This window comes from Hyaena hyaena, unplaced genomic scaffold (assembly GCF_003009895.1).
Source record: "Hyaena hyaena isolate Hyena2069 unplaced genomic scaffold, ASM300989v1 scaffold_1218, whole genome shotgun sequence".
Classification (NCBI taxonomy): domain Eukaryota; kingdom Metazoa; phylum Chordata; class Mammalia; order Carnivora; family Hyaenidae; genus Hyaena; species Hyaena hyaena.
In genome coordinates, this window is record NW_024081850.1 from 30229 (window position 1) to 52512 (window position 22284).

The 22284-nt window shown below is 46.5% G+C and overlaps 2 protein-coding genes across 4 annotated transcripts in view; one reads left to right on the forward strand and one right to left on the reverse strand.

Annotated features, from left to right (window-relative positions):
• Positions 1-2159: 2159 nt before the first annotated feature.
• CEBPD (CCAAT enhancer binding protein delta) lies at positions 2160-3202 on the forward strand. The gene has a single exon (XM_039222927.1). The coding sequence runs from the start codon at positions 2281-2283 to the stop codon at positions 3100-3102; it is 822 nt and encodes a 273-aa protein (XP_039078858.1). The 5' UTR covers positions 2160-2280; the 3' UTR covers positions 3103-3202.
• A 1044-nt stretch (positions 3203-4246) lies between these two features.
• SPIDR (scaffold protein involved in DNA repair) overlaps positions 4247-22284 on the reverse strand; it is a 338790-nt gene continuing 320752 nt past the window's right edge. For all 3 annotated transcript variants that reach the window (XM_039222923.1, XM_039222926.1, XM_039222924.1), the window contains 4 exons: positions 11620-11713; positions 10492-10606; positions 10115-10168; positions 4247-4927 (listed from right to left, as the gene is read on the reverse strand). In XM_039222923.1, coding sequence (XP_039078854.1) covers positions 4772-4927; positions 10115-10168; positions 10492-10606; positions 11620-11713 — 419 coding nt within the window. In that variant the 3' untranslated portion in view covers positions 4247-4771. The remainder of the gene's footprint in view (positions 4928-10114; positions 10169-10491; positions 10607-11619; positions 11714-22284) is intronic.

Sequence of the window (22284 nt, forward strand, 5' to 3'; positions counted from 1 at the left end):
CTGGTCACTGTTATAAATGTGCAGGAGGAACTCCAATGGACTTTCTAATTCTGACAGTGCTCAACAATACTAGAGCATATTTTAAGCATTTTCAGCTTCCTGAATTTCTAATGTGTTTAGAAAGTCCACAGGGAGTGGACTTCATCTGAATATCTCAACTGTGCTCAGCATAGGTGCAGCCTCATAAACATGGGAATCCAATGCTCCCAATGTTTTGAAGGAATGCTTTCCTACTTGATGCCTTCATTTCGGCAGTCATCAGAATACCAGACTCAAGAAGGCTCAAGTAATTACTTGAAACAGATCCCTAACGATGAGAAATGATGAACAAATAGGTATTTATCTTGAGTAAATTTATAGTAGAGCTGGGAAAGGGCAGAAAGAGAAGATGTTTAAGAAAGGACTATGAACTACTGTCAAAAATCCCTTCAACTTTAGATTGTTTTATTATTTTTTAGAAAAGCCTTTAATTTGCCCTAAAATGTCACAACAAATCCATAGTTTACTAGTCATGGACCCCTCTCTCTCCTTCTGGAAAAGGGAAAAATTTTTTGAAATCTAAAAGTTATTATTTGTGCATAATACATTTTTTTTTACAAATAGTTTATTGTCAAATTAGTTTCCACATGCATAATACATTTTTAAAAATGTTGGCCTAGCATCCCTTTAAAACTCAATCCTAATCTGATATTTGAATCTACTAATTATCTCACTGAATAATTTTCATAAGAGTATGGTTCCTCCGTATATTCATTTTGCATCCTCTGATTGGAGAGAGCTTCGATAGTGTTTCTGAGTTCCTAAAAAAATAAGAACCAAGACATATATATGTCCTAGGCTTTTCTTTGTTTATGCATGAGCCCACACTATACGTGTCCCTGGGTTTTACCCTAGGAAATGAATCAATAGTGTAACATAAACATCATGTGGCCTCCAAGTGATTCTAAAGCAACATGTTTGTCCTTGTAGAAAATCTATAAAACATCCACAGAACTTCATTAGAAATCACCTCTGGAACTGCCCGCAGAGAGCAGTTTGTGGAGCATTAGGTGTTTGGCGCCGAAGTCTGGTGAGTGAGAAGCCGAAGCCAAGCACTGAGGTGAGAATGAGGCCACGTTTGAATAAGGGCAGTGATTTAATAAATGGAGTTGACCAGAAATGCCTGCCCCAAATTGCAGGAAACTCAAGGAACAAAATCAATCCATACTGTGTCTTCACGCACTTCACAGTATAAAGAGCTAGCAATTTAATACTCTGTCAGAGCTGCTCGTGCAAATCTCGTTCTCCTAAAGAGGACCCAACTGCTTTAGATTCAGAAGGACTTCTTTTTGGAATACCGAGCACAGAGAAAAGAGCCAGGAACTGAAAATAGGACTGGAGCAAGGCACCGCCGCAAGATGGCACTGCTGCCGCAGGCCTAGCGCGAACGCCAGTGCGCGGGAGCTCGCGGGAAGCGCGGGGTCCGAGCCGGCCGTCGGGCCTGGCGGGGCCCGCGCGCGCTGGAGCCGCTTGCATTTAGCGCGGCCGGCCGCTCAAGCGTACGTCGTGACCCCACCTCTCCCCTCTGCTGCGTCCCGCTGTCCCTGCGGCCTCCGGCCGCGACGCCGACCCTCGACCCGGAGCCTCGACCCTAGGGCCAAATTGGGCCCCGAATTCCCGGAATCGCGCGAGGCAGCCCCCACTGCGCCCTCCTCGCCGCTCGGGACGCAGACCAGGGTCCTCAGGGCCGGAGCCGTGGCTGGAGCACGTCTCCGCGCTCTGTCCTCGGTCCCGCAGTCGCCCTCCCCCAGTTTGAGCTCCCTCTGACAACAGGAACCGGCCCGGGACACGCGCGCCGCAGCCAAGTCCTGGTTTTGATTTCACTGCCGCTCCAAAGAGCGAAGTGGCTCCAAACCCAACAAACAGGAAGGAAAGAAGGAGTCGGAGTGCGGGCAGAGGGAGGGTCATTCCCAGCAGAGGCGCCCGGGCCGGGCCGGGGGCGGGGAGGAAGTGCTGCCCCTTCCCCTCCAGCGCCGGACGCGGCGGGGGTGGGGGCAGCGAGAGGACGGCGGCCGGGGAAGAGGGGGGGCTCGGGGGCGGCTCCGGGGCCGGGCGGGGTGCTCGGGGCGGGGTCTCCCTGGACGCCACCGCCCGCCGCCCCCTCCCCGCGGCCCCGGGGCGCCCCCGCGGCTCTGGAGCCGGGGCGGGGCGTGTGCGTCAGCTCGGGCTAGAAAAGGCGGCGGGGCCCGGCCCAGCGAGGTGACAGCCACGCTCGGACACGGAGGCCGGCCCGACGCCGCCATGAGCGCCGCGCTCTTCAGCCTGGACGGCCCGGCGCGCGGCGCGCCCTGGCCCGCGGAGCCCGCGCCCTTTTACGAGCCGGGCCGGGCGGGCAAGCCAGGACGCGGGAGCGAGTCAGGAAGCCTGGCCGAGCCGGGCGCCATGGCTCCTGCCATGTACGACGACGAGAGCGCCATCGACTTCAGCGCTTACATCGACTCCATGGCCGCCGTGCCCACCCTAGAGCTGTGCCACGACGAGCTCTTCGCCGACCTCTTCAACAGCAACCACAAGGCGGGCGCGGCGGGCGCCGCCGCGGGAGCCCTGGAGCTGCTGCCTGGCGGTCTCGCGCGTCCCCACGGCCCGGGCACCGGCGCCCCGCGTCCGCTCAAGCGCGAGCCCGACTGGGGCGACGGCGACGCGCCCGGCTCGCTGCTGCCGGCGCAGGTGGCCGCGTGTGCGCAGACGGTGGTGAGCCTGGCGGCCGCCGCGCAGCCCACGCCGCCCACGTCGCCCGAACCGCAGCGCTGCAGCCCGGGGCCGAGTCCCGCCCCAGGCCCGGCCCGGGAGAAGAGCGCGGGCAAGAGGGGCCCGGACCGCGGCAGCCCGGAGTACAGGCAGCGGCGCGAGCGCAACAACATCGCCGTGCGCAAGAGCCGCGACAAGGCCAAGCGGCGCAACCAGGAGATGCAGCAGAAGCTGGTGGAGCTGTCGGCCGAAAACGAGAAGCTGCACCAGCGCGTGGAGCAGCTCACGCGGGACCTGGCCGGCCTCCGGCAGTTCTTCAAGCAGCTGCCCAGTCCGCCCTTCCTGCCGGCCTCCGGGGCCACCGACTGCCGGTAACGCGCGGCCCGGGGGCGGGAGAGACTCACCAACGACCGATACCTCAGACCCGACGGGCCCGGGAGCCGAGCGCGCCCCGCCTGGACGCCGGCGGCAGTTTCTTTGGGACGCACGAGTGGAGGAGCCTACAGCCTGGACTTAACCACCACTGAACTTCAAGAGAAGCTATAGGTGTTTATTTCCCCTTAAATTATTTTTATAATGGTAGCTTTTCTACATCTTATTCCTGTTGATGCAGCTAAGGTACATTTGTAAAAAAGAAAAAAGAAAAAGACTTTTCAGACAAACCCTTTGTATCGTAGGTCAGAGGAAAAGACTGAGCATGATCACTTTTTTATATTAATTTTTACAGCATTTGTAAGAATAAAGAAGCATTTAAAACCACCCGATTTCCGTATTCACAGTGACTTCTGAATGCTGGTGGCCCCAGGACCTCGCTGGGGAAGGGCACATTCCAGTGCCAGGCGTGCAGCAAGGCACCAGGGAGGCCGCGGGACCCAGGTGTGTGTCACTGAGGGGGAACGGAGTCTCTTAGAAAAGGGCATCTGCTTTGCTTTTGAAACCTGCCAGAGTCCACCTCCAGATGTTCTATTTATCCAATATCGGGGAAGCCCGGTAACCTCGTGCTAAGCTAGCAGCTTTCTGGTGGAAGGTTCTCCCAGAGAACACCTGGACTTGGGGAGGACGCTGGCTCGATGACCACTCCTGCAGTTGATTTAGGGGCTCTTGGATAGAGAAGAGCCGAAGGGCTCCCTAACTTCAGTTGGCTGCTCCAGGGGTGAGGGGTGCGGGGAGGGGCTCAGGCTGTCCCAACAGCATGTCTAAGTCTTCTTTGGCTTTCATGGGACTTTGCTTTCACTTTTCTCAGTCTTAGGTACAGCTTCCAGTAGATTTTGAAAGTGGGTGTAAATATATAATAGTTCTGCAGTAGATGCAGAAGACAGTCAAAAAGCTACTCAAAACCAGCAGTCCTGCCAGTCATTGTAATGTCTCAAAGCTTAATCGAGACAAATAGAGCCGTTAGCCTTTCCCCCAATTAGAGCGGGCACTAGGCACCCTTTCTTGCTCTGAACTGCTAGGTCTGTCTTATGTAATTAACCTTGGTCCATCATGATTATACTGTTATAAAGGAAGAAACAAAATCTTTATTGTCTAAAGACAATTTATTAATCATTTCATGTTAATTTAAATCTCTGCCAACAATAACCAATCACTCCTCTTGAGTCTGTAATATTGGCTCTCTGTGCACAGTACCCATCATGATTAAACAGGCCTATCTTTCTGTCCAGTACGGCAATAATCAGACCAGGTAACTTATCTATACTTTATGGGTAACAGTTTTAAAAACTTAAAAATTACAAATGAACAGAATTTTATTTTCTTGCTGTTTTAATACTGCCTAAGATGAAATACAAAGTGAAGACCAAGCTTATTTAAGTTTTAATATAACATGTTCCCAAGTTTGCAGAAAGGTCATAAAATATAACTGTAGAAAAAAGTACTTTGATGTATACTTTACAAAATTATCTTACTAACATTTGCCCCAGAAAAAAAATCTAAGTTCCATTTCAAGATCATACAGTATATTTGCTCTGCCTTTAGTTAACAAATAACTACCCCAAACCACCACCTCCACCACCACCGTGACTGCATCACAAAGTTCACGCTCCTATGGCAACTGGCAGTGTTGGGAAGAGGCTCTTCCTGCAGTCAGGAGCTCAATTTCCTCCAATCCAACGCAGCTAGCTGGGTGGGTGGTTATGGACTGGACAAAACAATTCAACAACCCCACCTCCTTTCCGAGGACGCTCTTCACTTCATAATTCTGCAGTGACAGAAGGCATGCTGGTTAAAGCAAACAGAGCTGGCCCTGGACGTTCTGTTCCCAACAGTACAGAACACTACAGAGCAGAGCAGAAGGTCCTTTCCTTAGTCTGTGACCTTCCACTTTTCAAATGGTGAGAACAGGGTAAGGAGGAAAATAAGGGCTTGAAAAAAGCCCTATTTATTATGGCAAATGAAGGAACTCCTTTTTTTTCCCTGATATTAGTGGATGCAGTGACAAGGATGTCCCAGCTGGCTGTCCTAGGAGAGGAACTGGGGGACTGACATACAAAGGGAGGTGCCCTGTTCTCTAGTGGGAAGGCTGGGGGCGGGGCATGCATCACGCTTGCAGCTGTCTCCCACTTCCTTTGGGACACTTCCCCAATCGAGCAACACTTCTGGTCAAAGGATTTCCTGGTACTTTGCCCCAAACTTCCCTCCTTACTAGGATCCTGTTTTTTCTAAAGTAACTCGTCTAGGGCCTAACATGTCTGTGTTGTAGAAAGCTTTTACTTCACATTGTTTGATGAGTATCTTACAGTGATTGGTTAATCACAGGCAGGTTTCAGCTCTAGATGAGAACTCAGGACACTGGCCAGCACGGGTACCAGGTGCACAGTCATGTGCTGGGAAGGTGTGGCAGCTCTCAAACCTCAGAACACTTTCTTCTTGGGGTAGAAGTGGGACTGAAAATAAAGAGTGGCTCAAACGCACTGGAATGAATCCTGTCTCTGGCTTTTCCAGAGACTGAAGCCCTAGAAGGTAATAGGTTTTTCAGAGACTCTTGCTGCCACTTGCAGAATACTATCTGAGGTATGCCACCCATCCTCTGTGCAAGACCCCTGACACAACTCTACAGTAGCCCAGTTCTGTATGTTTTGGCTCACCCCTTTCATCATTAATGTGTTTTGGCAAAGGAGATTGGGGCTGGAGGGCTCTGACAACATGGCGAACATAGGCACATGTCTGTGGCTCCTCGGTGCTCTCCCATCAAAGGCGGGCTGCCCTGGATCCTGGGCTGGGCTCAGTGACTACTTCTCATGAAAGTATGGTGGAAAGGACAGAGTGGCATCCCAGCTAGGTCAGGAAGGTACCCAGCTCCTGCCTATCTCTGTTGGGATCCAGACACATATTGTGAGAGAATCTAGACTGTGGCTGTCTGGCCAGAGCCTGAGAAGGTTCCAAGCAAAGGAGCACAACAGTCAGCTGGGGACTGAAGGGTGTTGTGACTCTAGCCTAGCCTTTGGGGCATCAGCTGATGCCCCATATGTGGAGCTGTCCTGGCAGAGCCCTATCCAAACTGCAGGCCAGTGTGCAGAGTAAGTATGGAGGCCAACTAAGCTTTGGGATGGTTGGTTTTGAAGCAGTAACATCAGGATCAGTCTGGGGTGTGAGCACTGCTCTAATGCCAATCCACTGTGATCGTTTTGCTTTCCTGTGTTTTAAGGAAGGCAAATTGCAACACACCTAGCCTATTCAATGTGATCAGAAGAGTTGTGGCTTCTTCAGTGGTTTAATGGAGGGATGGGCGAGTAGGGAAAGTCAAGACAGGGAAAGGGGAAAGAGGGGTCTCTGGGTGGCTCAGCCAGTTAAGTGTCCAACTCTTGATTTCAGCTCAGGTCATGGTCCCAAGGTCATGGGATTGAGCCCTGCATCAGGCTCTGTGCTGAGTGTGGAGCCTGCTTGTGATTCTGTCTGTCTCTGTCTCTCTCTGTTTCTGTCTCTCTCTCTCCCCCTCTCTGCCCCTCTTCTGCACACACACTCTCTCTAAAACAGAAACAAAAACAAAAACAGACAGATGAAGCGGCAGGACTAAAGTCTCTGACTGGACAACCATGGCTGAGGCCTTCCTCTGCCCAGCTCATCTGTGACATGGATGTTAGGTTCATGGCCCACTGCCTTGATCATTCTTCAAGGCCTTGCTATAAACCTAAGAGGGGTCTGATCCTGAAAAGACGGCAGAGAACCAGATAGCCAAACAACTCTGAGGTGTGGAGGGCATCCACAGGGCCATGCAGAGTGAGGGGTTGCCATCTAGGGCTGGGAGGACTGAGGCCAACTGGGTGCTTCTCTGCTGTGTCTTATGACTTGCACATTTGTGCATGGGGAATTAGGAGGCCCAGGCACTCCCACACTCACTTCAGGTAAAAGTGTAGAATTCTGACTTGTAAAATAAGTCAGGAACAGATCATTTCTTTTTACAACATCAGATTTGGCAGCTACAGATTACAGTAACTACATCATAGTCAAAAATAGCTGTATCACTGATAAATGGAAATCAAATGATAATTATATTTGTGGGGAATTAAGATGAGAGGTACGAAATAATCACACCAGCAAATGCAAATGCACTATACATATAAATGTAATGAATGTGCATATGTGCAAAATGTGTCTGTTTTTAAAGGGCACACTATATTTAACTTTTCTTTTTCTGAAAGCTAAGGAAACAAGCTCCAAATTTCCTATCACTGTAATGTGACCTTTGAGAACTGAAATGTACAACAGCAGCCACTCCATTGTTTTCACTCTAGCTTGAATACCTCAAAGTTACAGTGTATAACTTAACAGCCTATGTCCCAACCAGAAAGAGGACATCCGTTCCAGGGAGTGGAGCTATGGTTGTTGTGGAAAGCCTAATTTGTTTCTTTGGGTTCTGGAGAATGCATTCTCACCCAGAAAATAGACAGAATCCAGACTAGAAAGCTCATGCTCATATCTACCCAGAGTCCTTCTCATACCCATATCTCAGCTCCTTGCAGGTCAGATGTAAAGCCCTAATTCTCCACTGTGAGTAAAGCTGGGGGAGGGGAAAGGTGCTTACTAAAATGTGCCTCCAGGCTTGCAATTTACCCTAATTTTACTGGCGTCAGCTCTGATAACAGAGCACCCAGCGAAGTGACACCTGAGACCGTTGCCACCCTGTACCCCTCACCCAGTGCAAATGTGCACACATAGGCACACACTCGTACACATGAGCACACACTGGTGTATGCACACACTCAAGCACACCCATAGGCAAACCACCCACACTCAGATACACACACATTTGCACACACACACTCTTGAGTTCTTCCTAAGTAGGGTTTTGCCTCCGTGTGCACTGTAGTTGAGAAGTGTGATGTTTAAGAGGTACAAGTCAGCCTCAGTCAGAAGGAAATCAAGTGAAGAGACCGTTCTGCCAGGCCTCCTCCTGATCCCTGGTCCCTACAGGGAGGTAGGCAGTCAAGGGCAGTCCGTGGCTGGAGGCTTCCTTGAGGGAGCTCCAGGCTGCTCTCTGGAGGAGCCTGCGGAGAAGCAGTGGGAGAACAGGCCTGAGCCTGGCACGGCCCAGCCAGGGCCACCGGAGGAACCACAGGGCAGGCGCTGCGCCTCTAGCACAGGGGCTGCGGGGAGCTGTGCACTGTTCCAAGTGCTGCTGCTTCTTGTTTCCTGAGGCTGTGGTTTGGGTTCATTTGCTACATGTTCTCCTTAAGCATAAGTTTTCCCAACTCTTCCCACTTGATAACCTAGATCTGCCATCTTTAGCACCTGTTTAAAGCCCCCTCCAATCCACCAGCCTTACCTAGAATCACACCCTTCTTTCTTCCTCCTTGCCCACCCCAGAGACTGAGAGATAAGGTGACGAGGAATCAGTCAGCAGGTACTACTGTCTTGTCACCCATTAAACCCAGACACTTCAGGAGGAACAGAAACATACACACCAGGATCTCTGTCACCCTCCCCGCACTCTGCTAGCTGGTCACTTCTGGGAATGGCACTGTACCCAACGAAGACTGTGGCTGTGAGCCCTGCACTCTCATTTCTTCAGTGGTGAAATGTGGATTCTGCGCCACGGAGATGTTGGGTGTAAGAAAAGTGGTGAACACAGTTTGCGGCCCATTGTAGTCACTGACTGACTTGTAAACAATCGGGGAGTACTTGCTCATAAGTCCTCCCATGGCCTGGTCTGCACATCGGTCCCTACATGTGAAGCAGCCCTTTAGACAAAGGTTTGGCGTGGGGATGGAGGCATCACCCAGTTGTGTGAGGAAGCTATGCACCTTATCCCAGGGAGAGAGCCAGAAACTTTTTAGGGACCCATGAGCAGTTCAACCCTGGAATCAGGCTGGGAAACCCAGTCAGCCCAGTGATCCTCAAGGATCCTATTCATGGATTTATCCATGTCCTAATTTAATCCAAACTCTTGAGTGCTACGGCCTTGAGCAAAGAGTGTGAATGATGGCTGTTCCCTCTCCTCGTGCTGCTAACCTCTGGCCCTCAGGAGGGGCAGGCAGCTGCTGGAGACAGAAGCCCCTTGCACCTGCAGAGGACGGGTCACATCAGTCTCACATTCTGGCTGCTATCTGGGCTGGAATTGGGCCATGGAACCCCATCACAAAGCTCTGCAGATGCTCAGCCCCCCTTTCACCACAAGCTCCCCAGCTGGCCCAACTCTGCTACTTGTATGTGGACCCTACCCCTGGCCACAGATACCTTTGTGACCTGGGGACTGTGCCCTGGCACCACCCCAGTGGTTGGGCCCAAGTGCTCTTCTCTGGGGTTCAGTGATTCTACAGGCCCCTTGTGGTGCTATCAGATGGTTTTGACAAGACAGAGGTGGGGTGTCAAGGACAGACCTCTCTAGTTCATGAGGGCCAAATTTTACACGGAAGAAATGGTCTCAAGGCCTTAAGTTGTGTGTGTTCAGGGGCTGGTTTTCACCGCTCATGGTTTTCACCGCCTCACACCATAGTAACTCTCAGGGCAGGCAAAACAGTTCTGAGAAATAATGGTAAGTTTCCAGTTACTGACTCTGGCATGCCCAGCAATTAACAAACACCAAATGGGTGCCTCAGGTATTTCCATTCTCTTAATGTAAAACCAGGGCAGGCCTTGAAATGTCGACTGTCCTACTATAACCAAAGCCAGGGGGACAGTTTCATGTATCTACTGCAAGATTGGTAAGGAAATAACCTCAGTTCCCAAAAGGGAAAGTTCTCGTGAGAAGATGGGCGTTTGTCGGGAAGTGAGGCAGTACGGCTTATCCACCTCTTGGTGAAATAAACACGAAGATGAACATGATTATATGTGGCACTTTGCTGTAACTGAAAGTACACAGGGCAGAGGACTTCACCTGGGGATGACCCACTAACTCGGGTTTAAGAACACAGGGGTGCACACCTGGGCTTTATGTCCCCGGACTTACCCCATCTTTGCCGGCGGCAAACCTCAGGAGTGAAGAAATACTGGTCTGGGATAGCTGCAATGACAGTGGGACACGGCTTAAACCCCAGGACTGGTGCAAGTGCTCAGGCCCACGCCTGGGGCTTAATGTTGAATCTAAACCCCCTTGATTTCCTTAGCAGCTTCCCTCTCAAAGCCTTATGTCCAACGTGACTGTAAGCCACAGACACGGACTGTGTTCCTGAGGGGGAGCCCTTCCCCACCTTCCCCAGGGAAGGAAACTGATGCCACCCCCCTAGATAGCGGTGCTGCAGAGCCCCTCAGTGACGCAGAGTGGGGTGCACACAAGGGGCCCCACGTCGCAGAGCAGGGCGCATACGAGCTCCGCACACCTCCTACCTTGACCTTCACTGTGCACTGGGGATGAGAGGGGCAGTCCAGGAACACCTGCAGGTGCCTTCTGAGCAGAGGAGAGGTGACCACATGGGAGCAGTTCCCACAGAAAAAGGCGCCTCTGTTGTTTGGAAACACACAGGGAAGATAGGACTTGGAAACCAGAAGGGTCTAGTGATAGGCATTTTTTTCTAAATGTGAGTGTTTGCTGAGATAGAAAAGGGAGGTTACTCTCAGAAGCTAAATTCCTGAAATAGGCTGGAGAGGCCCCAGGCTCAGCCTGTTCTGAGGGATCAGTATCACTAAGGGCTGCGTGGGTAATGATGCCCCAGGGGATGGAAGGGACACTGAAGCAGGGAAGCCTCCTCAGAGCTGGGCATAGAGGATGATAGCAAACTCCCCATGAGGCAAAGCAGAGGCCCTCTGTGCAGCAAGCAGCGGTCAGGGCTCCCCTTCTGCCTGAACAGGATGACTTCCTCATCACCAGCAGCTCTGGTCCTTACTGCCACCAGGTAAATCTGTGGTTCACACTCTTCTGGTCTCTTGAATATGATCCAGTGATGGCTTGTTTATACCTAAGGCCACCAACGCGGGAGGCGTCAAGGAGACAGCTGTCCGTTACTTATTAAGAAGCAAAAAAGTAACGAGTGGGCCTCTTTCTGCCTGTCAGATGACAAAGTTACCTTGGGAGGCAGGGAACCAGCTCGGAGAACTATGTGGATACCCACCCCCTGGGGCCCAAGGCAGGGTATGCGGTAACGCTGGTCCGGTAAGGAATGTCCGTTTATGTAGATGTTCACTGGTCTCTGGGAACGTTTGTACCCCGTAGACGATGAGCTGTACAGTCACCAATTCTGTCTCATTTATTCACATTTGTCCTGACTGATGATAAAGGAGCCGCATACAGAACCTGGCTCTTTTCTCTATGATGACAGGAGGTACTGCAAGGACCAGCAAGAAGCCCTGTTACAAAGAAGTAAGCACACCTCACACCAGGTCTTCTAGCTGCAGTGTAGCCACGTGACCTCCTGGTGGGAGCTCAGGCCTGGCCCGACAGGGGACGCTGGCCCAAGGCATGTGGCACTGGGGCCCTAGGGCTGACTGTGGCTGAAAGGCCAGCTGCTGCCTGCTTACCTGTGTCCAGGGCTCTGCTCCAGTCTCTCGTTCCCACACAGGTCACAAGTGGGCCATGAGAAGGCAGTGCTCTCATCCACACCAACCACGGTGCCTGGGCCCATGTGAAAGCAAAGATGGAGTCTCAGAGGCAGTGTCTGGCCTCCCAATTTCTCTCTGTCCCTCAGGACCTACATGGCAGTGTGAGGTTCCTCAGGTTTTTCTCTCCCTTCTGAGTTTATATAAATGTTCCCAAGCTTTTTATAACCTCCATGTACTGCACAAACAAAACTACAACAATAAAAAGTAAGTTTTTTAAAACTTGCTTACATTACTACCTAACCAAGTATTTGTATCCCACCTCATTGTTTTTAGCCTTCTCCCCCCCCAGATGCGTATATATTGAAATCATTATAAGCAAGGCGTCAGGGCAGTGTCTCGTACTACTTTGTAGGTTGCTATAGAACTGTTGTAAGGACTGTCTTATTTGATATTCCATTTGGGGGATGTGTCACTGGTCCCTCCATATTGGACATATAGGTCTGAGGCAGTGGAAATCTTTCTACATAAGGCCTTTATTGTACTGACATCTCTTTCTCAGCATGGATTCACAGAAGCAGATCACTGTCAAGAGTATGAGTACTGAAGATCCAGAAACACCCTTTCAGAAGCTGCCTCCCACAAGGACCTCTGATGGACACTGTCACCATCCACTCACAGAGTGCTAGCTGCACTGTGCTCCTTGTTGGCATCACCGCAGTATTTGCTCCCTAATAAGTATAATGGAATTCCTTATCTTCATGCCCACTTCTTTGATAAGGAAAGAGAAATATTCTTATTGGTTTGCTATCCTCTTATGTGATTTCTCTGGTTTCCTTATTCCTTTTTAAATCCAATATTTGTGATTTATTTCTTCAATAAACAAATGTGTATATAGTGCTAATTAGTGTGCGATATACACATAGCATGGAAGATATACTGACGAATGCTACAATTCTTGCTCTTGTGGACTCCATACTCTGGTTGAGAAGAGATATGAACAAATAATGAAAAAAATATGAATATGGGAGAAAATAACCACAAAAACATATCAGATAAAGGACTGTTACCCAAAATATACAAAGAACTCTTAAAACTCAATAATAACACAGACAACCCAATTAAAAATGGGCCTAAGACCTTCATAGACACTTCACCAAAGACGATATACAGATGGCAAATAAGTATATAAAAGATATCAAACATCATGTGATCAGGGAACTGCAAAGTAAAACAAGGAGAACACCAAAAAAAAAAAAAAATCCAAATAATTTAATTAAAAATGGGCTAAGGACCTGACTAGATATTTTTCCAGAGAAGACACCCAGATGGCCAACAGACACATGAAAAGATGCTCAAAATCACTGATTAAAAGGGAAATATAAATCAGAACCACAATGAGATACCACCTCACACCTGTTGGGATGGCTAAAATAAAAAAGACAAGAAATAACAAGTGCTAGTGAGGATGTGGAGAAAGGGGAGCCCTCAAGTACTGTTGGTGGGAATGCAAACTAGGGTAGCCACTGTGAAAAACAGTATGGAGTTTCCTCAAAAAGTTGAAAATAAAAATACCATATAATCCAGTAATGTCCCTATTGGGTATTTATCCAAAGAATACAAAAAAACTAATTGGAAAAGATAACATACACTCTGATGCTTATAGCAGCATTATTTACAATAGCTAATTTATGGAAGCAGCCCAAGTGTCCCTCTATAAATGAATGGATAAAAAAAGATGTGATATATATACATATCATATATGTATATGATACACACACACACACACACAATGGAATATTAATCAGTCATTAAAAAATGAGATCTTGCCATGTGCAACAAAATGGATGGACCTAGAGGACATTATGCTAAGTGAAATATGTCAGTCAGAGAAAGACAAATACCATGATTTTGCTTATATGTGGAATCTAAAAACCAAACCAATCCAACAAAAAGCAGAAACAAACCCATAAATACAGAGAACAAATTGGTAGTTGCCAGAGGAGAGAGGGGAGGGGGGATGAGCAAAATGGGTGAAGGGGAGTGGGAGTTACAGGTGTCCAGTCATGGAATAAATGTCATGAGGATGAGAGGTACTATAAAAAAGCTGTATGGTAACAGATGGTAGCTACACTTGCAGTGAGCATAGCATAATGTATAAAGTTGTTGAACCACTAGGTTGTACACTTGAAACTCCTGTAACACTATGAGTCAACTATACTTCAATAAGTAAAACAAAACAAAACAAAATACCCAACAATGAAATAACAAGGGCCAAAATCCAGAACACTGACAACACCAAATTCTGGTAAGGATGTGGAACAGGAACTTGGATTCATGGTGGGTGGGCACACAAGATGGTACAGCTACTTTGGAAGACAGTTTTGGCAATTTCTTATAAAACATAGTCTTACCATATGATCCAGCAATTGCACTTGGTAGTATTTATCTAAAGAAGTTGAAAATTTATGTCCACACAAATACCTGTATACAGATGTTTATAGCACCTTTATTCTTTTTTTTTTAAGTTTTTATTTATTTTGATAGAGAAGGAGAGAGAATCCCAAGCAGGCTCCGCACTGTCAGGGCAGATCCCTATGTGGAGCTTGGACTCACAAACCATGAGATCATGACCTGAGCTGAAGTCGGGACACTTAACCAACTGAGCCACCCAGCTGTCCCTAGCAGCTTCATTCTTTTTTTTTTTTTTTTTTTTTTTAATATTTTTTATTTATTTCTAGGAGAGAGAGAGAGACAGCGTGAGCAGGGGAGGGTCAGAGAGAGGGAGTCACAGACTCTGAAACAGGCTCCAGGCTCTGAGCTGGCAGTTAGCACAGAGCCCGACGCGGGGCTCGAACCCACGAACCGCGAGATCATGACCTAAGCGAAAGTTGGACGCTTAACCGACTAAGCCACCCAGGTGCCCCCCTAGCAGCTTCATTCTTAATTGTGACAACTTGGAAGCAACCAAGTTGTCCTTCAATAGGTGAGTGGATAAATAAACTGTGGTACATCCAGACAATGGGACATTATTCAGCACTAAAAAGAAATAAGCTATCATACCATGAAAACATACATGCAAGAAACAGAATTCATAGTGCTTAGTAAAAAAATCCAGTTTGAAAAGGCCATATACTGCATGATTCCAACTACTACACAACATTCTGGAAAAAGCAAAATTATACAGACAGTAAAAAGATCAGTGATGGCCAGGTGTTAGAGAGGAGGGAGGGATAAAGAGGTGGAGCAGAGGATTTTTATGTCAGTGTAGCTATTTGGTATGATACTATGATGATGGAACATTTGTCTGAACCCATGGAATGTACAATACCAAGAATGAATTGTAATGTAAACTCTGGACTTTGGGTGATTATGATGTGACAATGTAGGCTCATCAACTATAACAGATGTACCACCCTAGTGTGGGATGTTAGTAATGGGGGAGGTGATGTATGTACAAAGGCAGGAGGTATGGGGAATCTTTGTAACTTCTGCTCAACTGTGCTATAAACCTAAAACTGCTCTAAGAATAGTCTATTAATGGGGTGCCTGGCAGGCTCAGTATGACTCTTGATCTCAGGGTCATGGGTTCAAGCCCCTCAAGCCCCACGTTGGTCACAAAGCCTACTTATAATAAACAAACAAATCAACAAATAAAGTATCCACTAACAAATACAAATAGTCTATTAAATATTACCATGAAATGAATGCTAAACTGAGAAATGGAAAAGAGCCTTGGAGGATCCTGTCTAGGAGAGGCTCCCTAGGCTAGCTTGGGGTCAGGAAAGGTTTCCCAAAAGAAGAAATACGAGGTGATGTTGTAGGTGAGGTGGGCTGGAGGAAAAGACATGAAGGAAAGGCAAAGATATGGCTGAGAGAGGTTGAGAGACCAAATCACTGAGGGTCTTGCTAGGGATTTTACACTTGAAAGGCGTGAGAAGTCAGTGAGGAATTTTAAACAGGAGATTGAGATGGTCTAATTTTCTTGAAATGTGAAGCCTTATAGATATCATCTAGATACATTAGCAAATCATAGACCATTCTTGTTGAAAACTGGTAAAATTAGACATTTGAAAAGATGTGACCTAAGTTTCCAAAAAAATGGAAGAATCATCCCTCCTACTCCTGGAGCAAAGAATTTCATTTCTCACTAGAACAAGCATTAGGAGAAATTTATCTGTAGGGAATAAAACAATTGTTACAACTAAGTAGGCTTGATTTATTAAAGTGCATTCATGCAATGCCTACTTGAATGACTTCTTAAAAATGAAAATAATAGATCATGATTTTGAAAAGGCTGTCCAGCTAATTTCATTGTCCTTGCAAATCTAATCAAGATTGAGTCAAAGGGATGAAAAGTAAAGTCAATAATGGCTTATAATACAGCCGGAAAGGAGCGTTGACCAATTCACAACAGGCAGAGGCATAAGTAGGGCCAAATAGGGTGAGTGGTTCCTATCCCATGGGTGTGCCTAGTGCTAGCTGGTTCACAGCAGTACTTGCTAAGTGTCTGCTACATAAACTAATAAAAAGGCTGCTACCAACTAAAGTTCCTTTTTATTCTAAGATATCTTTGGGTGTTAACTGTACTTACATTTAGATGGGATTAAGCAATTTCCTTCCAGTAGGGAACAAGACACAGTTGAAGAAATATATTTCATCTGGGGTATACACACCACTGGAGATGCCTTCCAGTAACTCTAAATAAATTCCAAGGGGTGGCTGGGAAGTGTACTATTAAACTGTTAGTATCTAGAACATTTGCTTAAATGAAAGCAAAAGGGAAAAAATTTTTTTTTGGTTGAAGTTTGAGGGTTGTAACCATACTCATTGCTTGGCTGCAATCAGCTATTCAAAGATTTTATTTTTTGGGGTGCCTGGGTGGCTCAGCTAGTGAAGCGTGGACTCTTGATATCAGCTCAGGTCTGGATCTCACAGCCCTGAGTTCAACCCCTGCATTGGGCTCCACACTGGGCATGAAGCTTACTTAAAAAGATAAATCTCTTGTAATCAGATCTGAGAAAGGTGTATCACATATTTATTACAACATCTTTTTAAAAAGGTTCTTTCAAAGGCTCCTTCCTGGGAAGTGCAGTGGCTCCTTTCCAGTAGGGGACAGGGCAGCTACATGCTCCAGTATTTTCTTTAGTGACTTGTAACTCTCTGGCACACCCTCCTCTCCACTTTTTTTTTTTCTCATGGACAGAAGCTGGGGCTCAGAAGTGTTTCCTTCTAGTTAGAGGCCAAAGCCTGGTTTGAAGACAGCACTTGGCCACACCTTTACAGGGAGACAGGGTACAAATTTATGCTTGTTGCATTTATGCCCATGGCAGAGAGCAAGACCACCACCCACTAGCAAGGGGCATATAAAGAAGTGGTGAACAATGCAATGAGATAAAAATCAATGCTGCAAAACGTTTTTATCCTAAAAAAAAAAAAAAATAAGCTGGGAAGAAGCCCTTAACATAGTCTGGAAGCTGATGTTCAGGGAATGAGACTGGCAACCCAAGTGAATCAGTGAGCACCATCCCCTCATGGAGGCTCCATTTCCCAGAAGCACTCATGCAGATGGAGATATTAGTTCTCAGTGAGGGGCTAGCTCACAGGGCTGTACTCTGACTTTATTCAAGCTCTGCTTGGTGAAAACACTAAATGTTCTGCAAGGTCTACACCACTGTTGGAGATCCTGATGCCCACCTGATTTAGCTGCTGCAGAGAGCTGTCCATCTTCCAGCACTGACCTCCTGCAGATGGTGAAAGAGCCTGCCTAGGGCTATCTTTGGACAGGCCATCACTGGACTTTCCAGGACAGGGAAGGGAAGAGTGAAACAAGGCTGAGTTATGGAGAAGGGAGTGTCTGCTATTATTACTTCACTGAGTAGTAAGGACTCTAGGATTGTATAGCTTTGATGGAGTCAGATCTGGGTGAGCCCACAGCTGGCTGGAGAGCAGGGTAGCCTCTGTGGCCCTCTGTCTATCAGTGGGATCTGGTCACTGCCCCAACCTCTAACTTAGCTGGGGTGTTCCTGCATGGGAAACTGGGCCAATCTTTGCTGTTTTGCAGCTGGGGTTTTGTTTTCTTCCAATCCCTAGTTAACTGGTTCTTATCAGAGATCTGGCAGCTCTGTGATAACAGTGTTTACATATCCACGTGACCCACCCAGAGGCCTGCAGGACCCCTTCAGAGAGAGATCCACAGGGAACTCTACATAGAAATGGTGACATATGAAGGAAAATGCTATAGGTCAGAAACTGGATGTACATAAACTAAAGGAAGAGCATCAGAGAAGGAACAAATGAAAATTAATGTAAAATACAATAGTTTGTTTAAGTAATAATAACAATGTATTCAGTGATTATACCTTATGGATAAGTGAATGTCAGCAATGTTCTAAGGAATGGGAGGAAGGAACTGAGAATGTCCTTACAAGATACCTGTACTACCCTTGAAGCAGGATAGTGTTTTGAAAGTGGACTTGATTGGTTATAAATGTATATTGCAATATCTAGGGCAATCACTAAAGAATGTTAAAAGAAAAAAAAAGCAACCATTTGGGTGGCTCAGTTGGTCAAGCATCCAACTCTTGATTTCAGCTCAGGCGATAACTTGAGATCTGTGAGATCAACCCCTCTGCACTGTGCTCAGAGCCTGCTTGGGATTCTCTCTCTCCTATCCCTCTGCCCCTCTGCCCCCCCCCCAACTCTCTCTCTCTCAAAATAAATAAATAAATATTAAAGAAAAGAATGTTTAAAAAAAGCATAATCAATACGCTGAGAGGAGAAAATGGAATCATGAAATGTTCAGTTAAAATGAGAAAAGACGGGTGCCTGAGTTGGCTCAGTTCATGGGGCAGCTTAATTTTGGTTCAGGTCACGATCCCAGGATCATGGGACTGAGCCACTATGTTTAGCCCCACATTGGGCTTCCCACTGAGTTGAAGCCTGCTTAAGATTTCCTCTCTCTCTCTCTCTGCCCCTCTCCCCAGCTCGCACTCTAACATTAAAAAAATAAAAAATAAAAAAATAAAAGGAGAAAAGGCAGAAAGGTGGAAGACAAGTACAATGAATAGAAAACAATTATAAACATATTAGGTACTAATCCAATTATATAAATATTCACTTTATATGTGAATGGTCTAAATACACAAATTAGAGGAGACTGTCAGAATGGACAAAAACCAAGAGCTAACTCTGTTGTTTCCTTCAACTATAAAGGCACACAGAGATTAAAGTAAAGTTCTAGAAAAAAGATATATCCTGCTAACACTAATAAGTTAAAAGAGTTATATTAATCTCAGACAGAGTAGAATTCAGAGCCAGGAAAACTATTAGAGAGAAGACAGAAATGATATTAAATAATGACAAAGGGGTCAATTTGCCAAGAAGATATAACAATTCCTTTCTTAAAATTTTTTAAATGTTTGTTTATTTTTGAGAGACAGAGAGACAGAGCGTGAGCAGGGGAGGGGCAGAGAAAGGAGACACAGAGTCCAAAGCAGGTTCCAAGCTCTGAGCTGTCAGCACAGAGCCTGATGCAGGGCTCAAACTCACGTACCGCAAGATCGTGACCTGAGCCAAAGTCGGCTGCTTAACTGATTGAGCCACCCAGGCATCCCAGTATAACAATTCTTAATGTATATGTGCCTAACAACAGACTGTGAAATTATGGGAAGCAAACTGAAAAAACTTCAAGGTAAGATAAAGAAACCCACTATTGTATTTTATTAATTATTCTTTGAGACTTCAATACCCTTCTATCAGCGACTGAAAGATCCAAAGGCAGAAAATCACAAAGGCATAGTTGAATTGAACAGCATCATCAATCAATTGGGTCTAATTGACATTTATAGAATACTCGATCCAATGCCAGCAGAATAAACATTCTTCTCAAGCTCACATGGAATATCCATCAAGACAGACCACAAAGTGGGGAATGAAACCCATTTTAAAGTACAGAGATCAGGAGGAGGCAAGATGGCGGAGAAGTAGGGAGCTCCGTACATTTCATTCGCCTCCATCTCTCACATGGAGAAGGCCTGAAGCCATAGGAACCCTTACAGAATCCAGGAGTTTGGAAGGAAAAGGAGACAGAGTCTGCTGAGAAAACCTTACAGCAAGAGTGTGAACTGGGGAAGATAAAATTGAACTGGGACCGGAGACACAGAGGGAAGCGGGGGGGATTCCCCTTTGTGGGGAGCCATGGTGAGTCTAGGGGGAAAAAAAAAGAGTGGCTGAAACTGCTCAAGGCACTGTCCCTGTCGCTGGAGAAGAGAAAAACCTCCACTCAGGACACAGAGGGATCCAGTTTCCTGCTGTCCAGCTGACCCTAGGCAGACACACTCATCTCAGGTGACCCCGGGTGAAACTGCTCCTCGCTCGCCAGCTCCACCTGGAGGGGATGTGAGTGGTGCCTGAAACCGTGCTGTTGTCCTTCTGGCTTAGCTGGACCCCCAGGGGGAGGCAAGAGGCTTGAAACTGCTCTGAGGGACTCGCCTACAAGTTTTTATTTCAGGCAATATCAATGGGGCCCAAGGACTAAGATCTGGAAACGAGGCCTGGCTTGGGATATAGAGCACGACTCACCTTGGCTACGCCCCTGGCACACAGAGATCCCACCCAAAAGAGTGAGTTGCAATGCTTGGTTCAAGAAGGGACTGGGGCGTCGCCACTTTTCTCCCCACAACCACCAAGGCAGGACCCCCGTGGGACGCACTGGACCAAACCATGTCCATCCCCGCTCGAGAGCTGCCCTTTTCTTTTTCTTTTTCTTTTTTTTACTGGAGCTGGGACAAGACCAACATGGAAGCACTGCCCTGATTAATTCTGGTCACTGGCTTGCTTAAACAGTCACATTTAATCCATTCTCTAGATGTAAATTCTACACCTCCACCTCTACCTTTTTATCTCTCTCTCTCTCTGGGGTAATCAGACTATATAGTTTCTCTGAGTAGCATTATCATCATTTATTTCACCTCCTCTCCAAACATATTACTCCTCTTTCTCTCTCTGAATTAAGCCTCTTAGTCATTTCTAATTTCGCTTCCTCCCTGCCCTGTCATTTCTCTCTTTGTATATGCTCTTCCACCAGCACAGCATACACCTGGCTCTTTATTTGTAGCTGGAAATTCTGGTTCTATGCTTTAGACTGTCCTTTGTCTACTGGGCTTTTTCTTTTTTCTCTTTTATGTATTTTTATTTTTGTTATTTGTCTTCCCTCCTTCCTCTTTTTTTTTTTTTTATATGTGTCCCTTCCTTTTTTTCTTTTTCGTTTTCCCTTTCGGCTTGTGTGTTTGTTGGATTTGTCTGTGCGTTTGTGTGCCTTTGTTCCCTGTGGGTTTGTCTGTCTGTTTTTTTCACCCCCTGGGCTACCTCAAGAAACAAGCCAAAGTACACATGGTGGAGAGTCCCAAATACCACTAGGAGTAGGAAAATAAAATAACCAAAGTCTCAACGAGAGAGACCAAGAGACACCATTCAAAGAACACTTTCTGAACTGACAGGCCCTGGGCAGTCAAAGAGCCTTCTTTGGTACAGCAGCACTTGCAGGTGCAGAGTGCATAACAAGCTTTTAAAACTAACAAGAGATAGAAAGCTAACCAAAATGATGAAATGAAAGAGATCTCCTCCACAAAAAATCCGGGAAGAATTGACAGGTAAAGAACTGCTCAAAACAGATATAAGCAAAATAACTGAACAAGAATTTAGAACAACAGTCATAAAATTAATTCCTGAACTTGAAAAAGGCATAGAAGACAACAGAGAAACTATTGCTACAAACACTCTGGAGCTTAAAAATAGAAGTGATGAATTAAAAAATGCTATAAATGAGATGCAAAATGGAAGCGTCCAATGCACGGACTGAGGAATCACAAAGGAGATTAAGTGATTTAGAAGACACAATTATAGAAAAAGAGGAAGCTGAGAAAAAGAGAGATAAAATGATCCAGGAACACGAAAGGAGAGTTAGAGAGCTCAGCGATACGATCAAACGGAATAATATCCGTATCATAGGAATTCCAGAAGAGGAAGAGAGAGGGAAAGGCGCTGAAGGAGTCCTTGAACAAATTATAGCAGAGAACTCCTCCAATCTGGGGAAGGAAACAGACATTGATCCAAGAGGCACAGAGAACTTCCTTCAGATGTAACATGAATCAGTTTTCTACATGACATATCATAGAGAAACTGGCAAAATATAAGGACAAAGAGAGAATTCTGAAAGAAATTCTGAGAATTTCTCCTAAGGAGAAAAGGGCCCTAACATACAAAGGGAAACCTATCAGAGTGGTGACAGACCTATCTACTGAAACTTGGCAGGCCAGAAAGGAATGGCAGGAGATCTTCAATGTGATGAACAGAAAAAATATGCAACCAAGAATCCTCTATCCAGCAAACCTGTCATTCAGAATAGAAGGAGAGATAAAAGTCTCTCTTATCTCTTTGTTAATAAACAAAAATTGAAAGAATATGTCACCACTAAACCAGCCCTACAAGAAATCCTGATGGGGACTTTATGAGGGAAATGTTGCAAGGAACGCAAGATACCAGAACCACCACCGCAAGCATGAATCCCACAAAGGACACGATGACTCTAAACCCATATTTTTCAATAATAACACTGAATGTAAATGGGCTTAATGCCCCAATCAA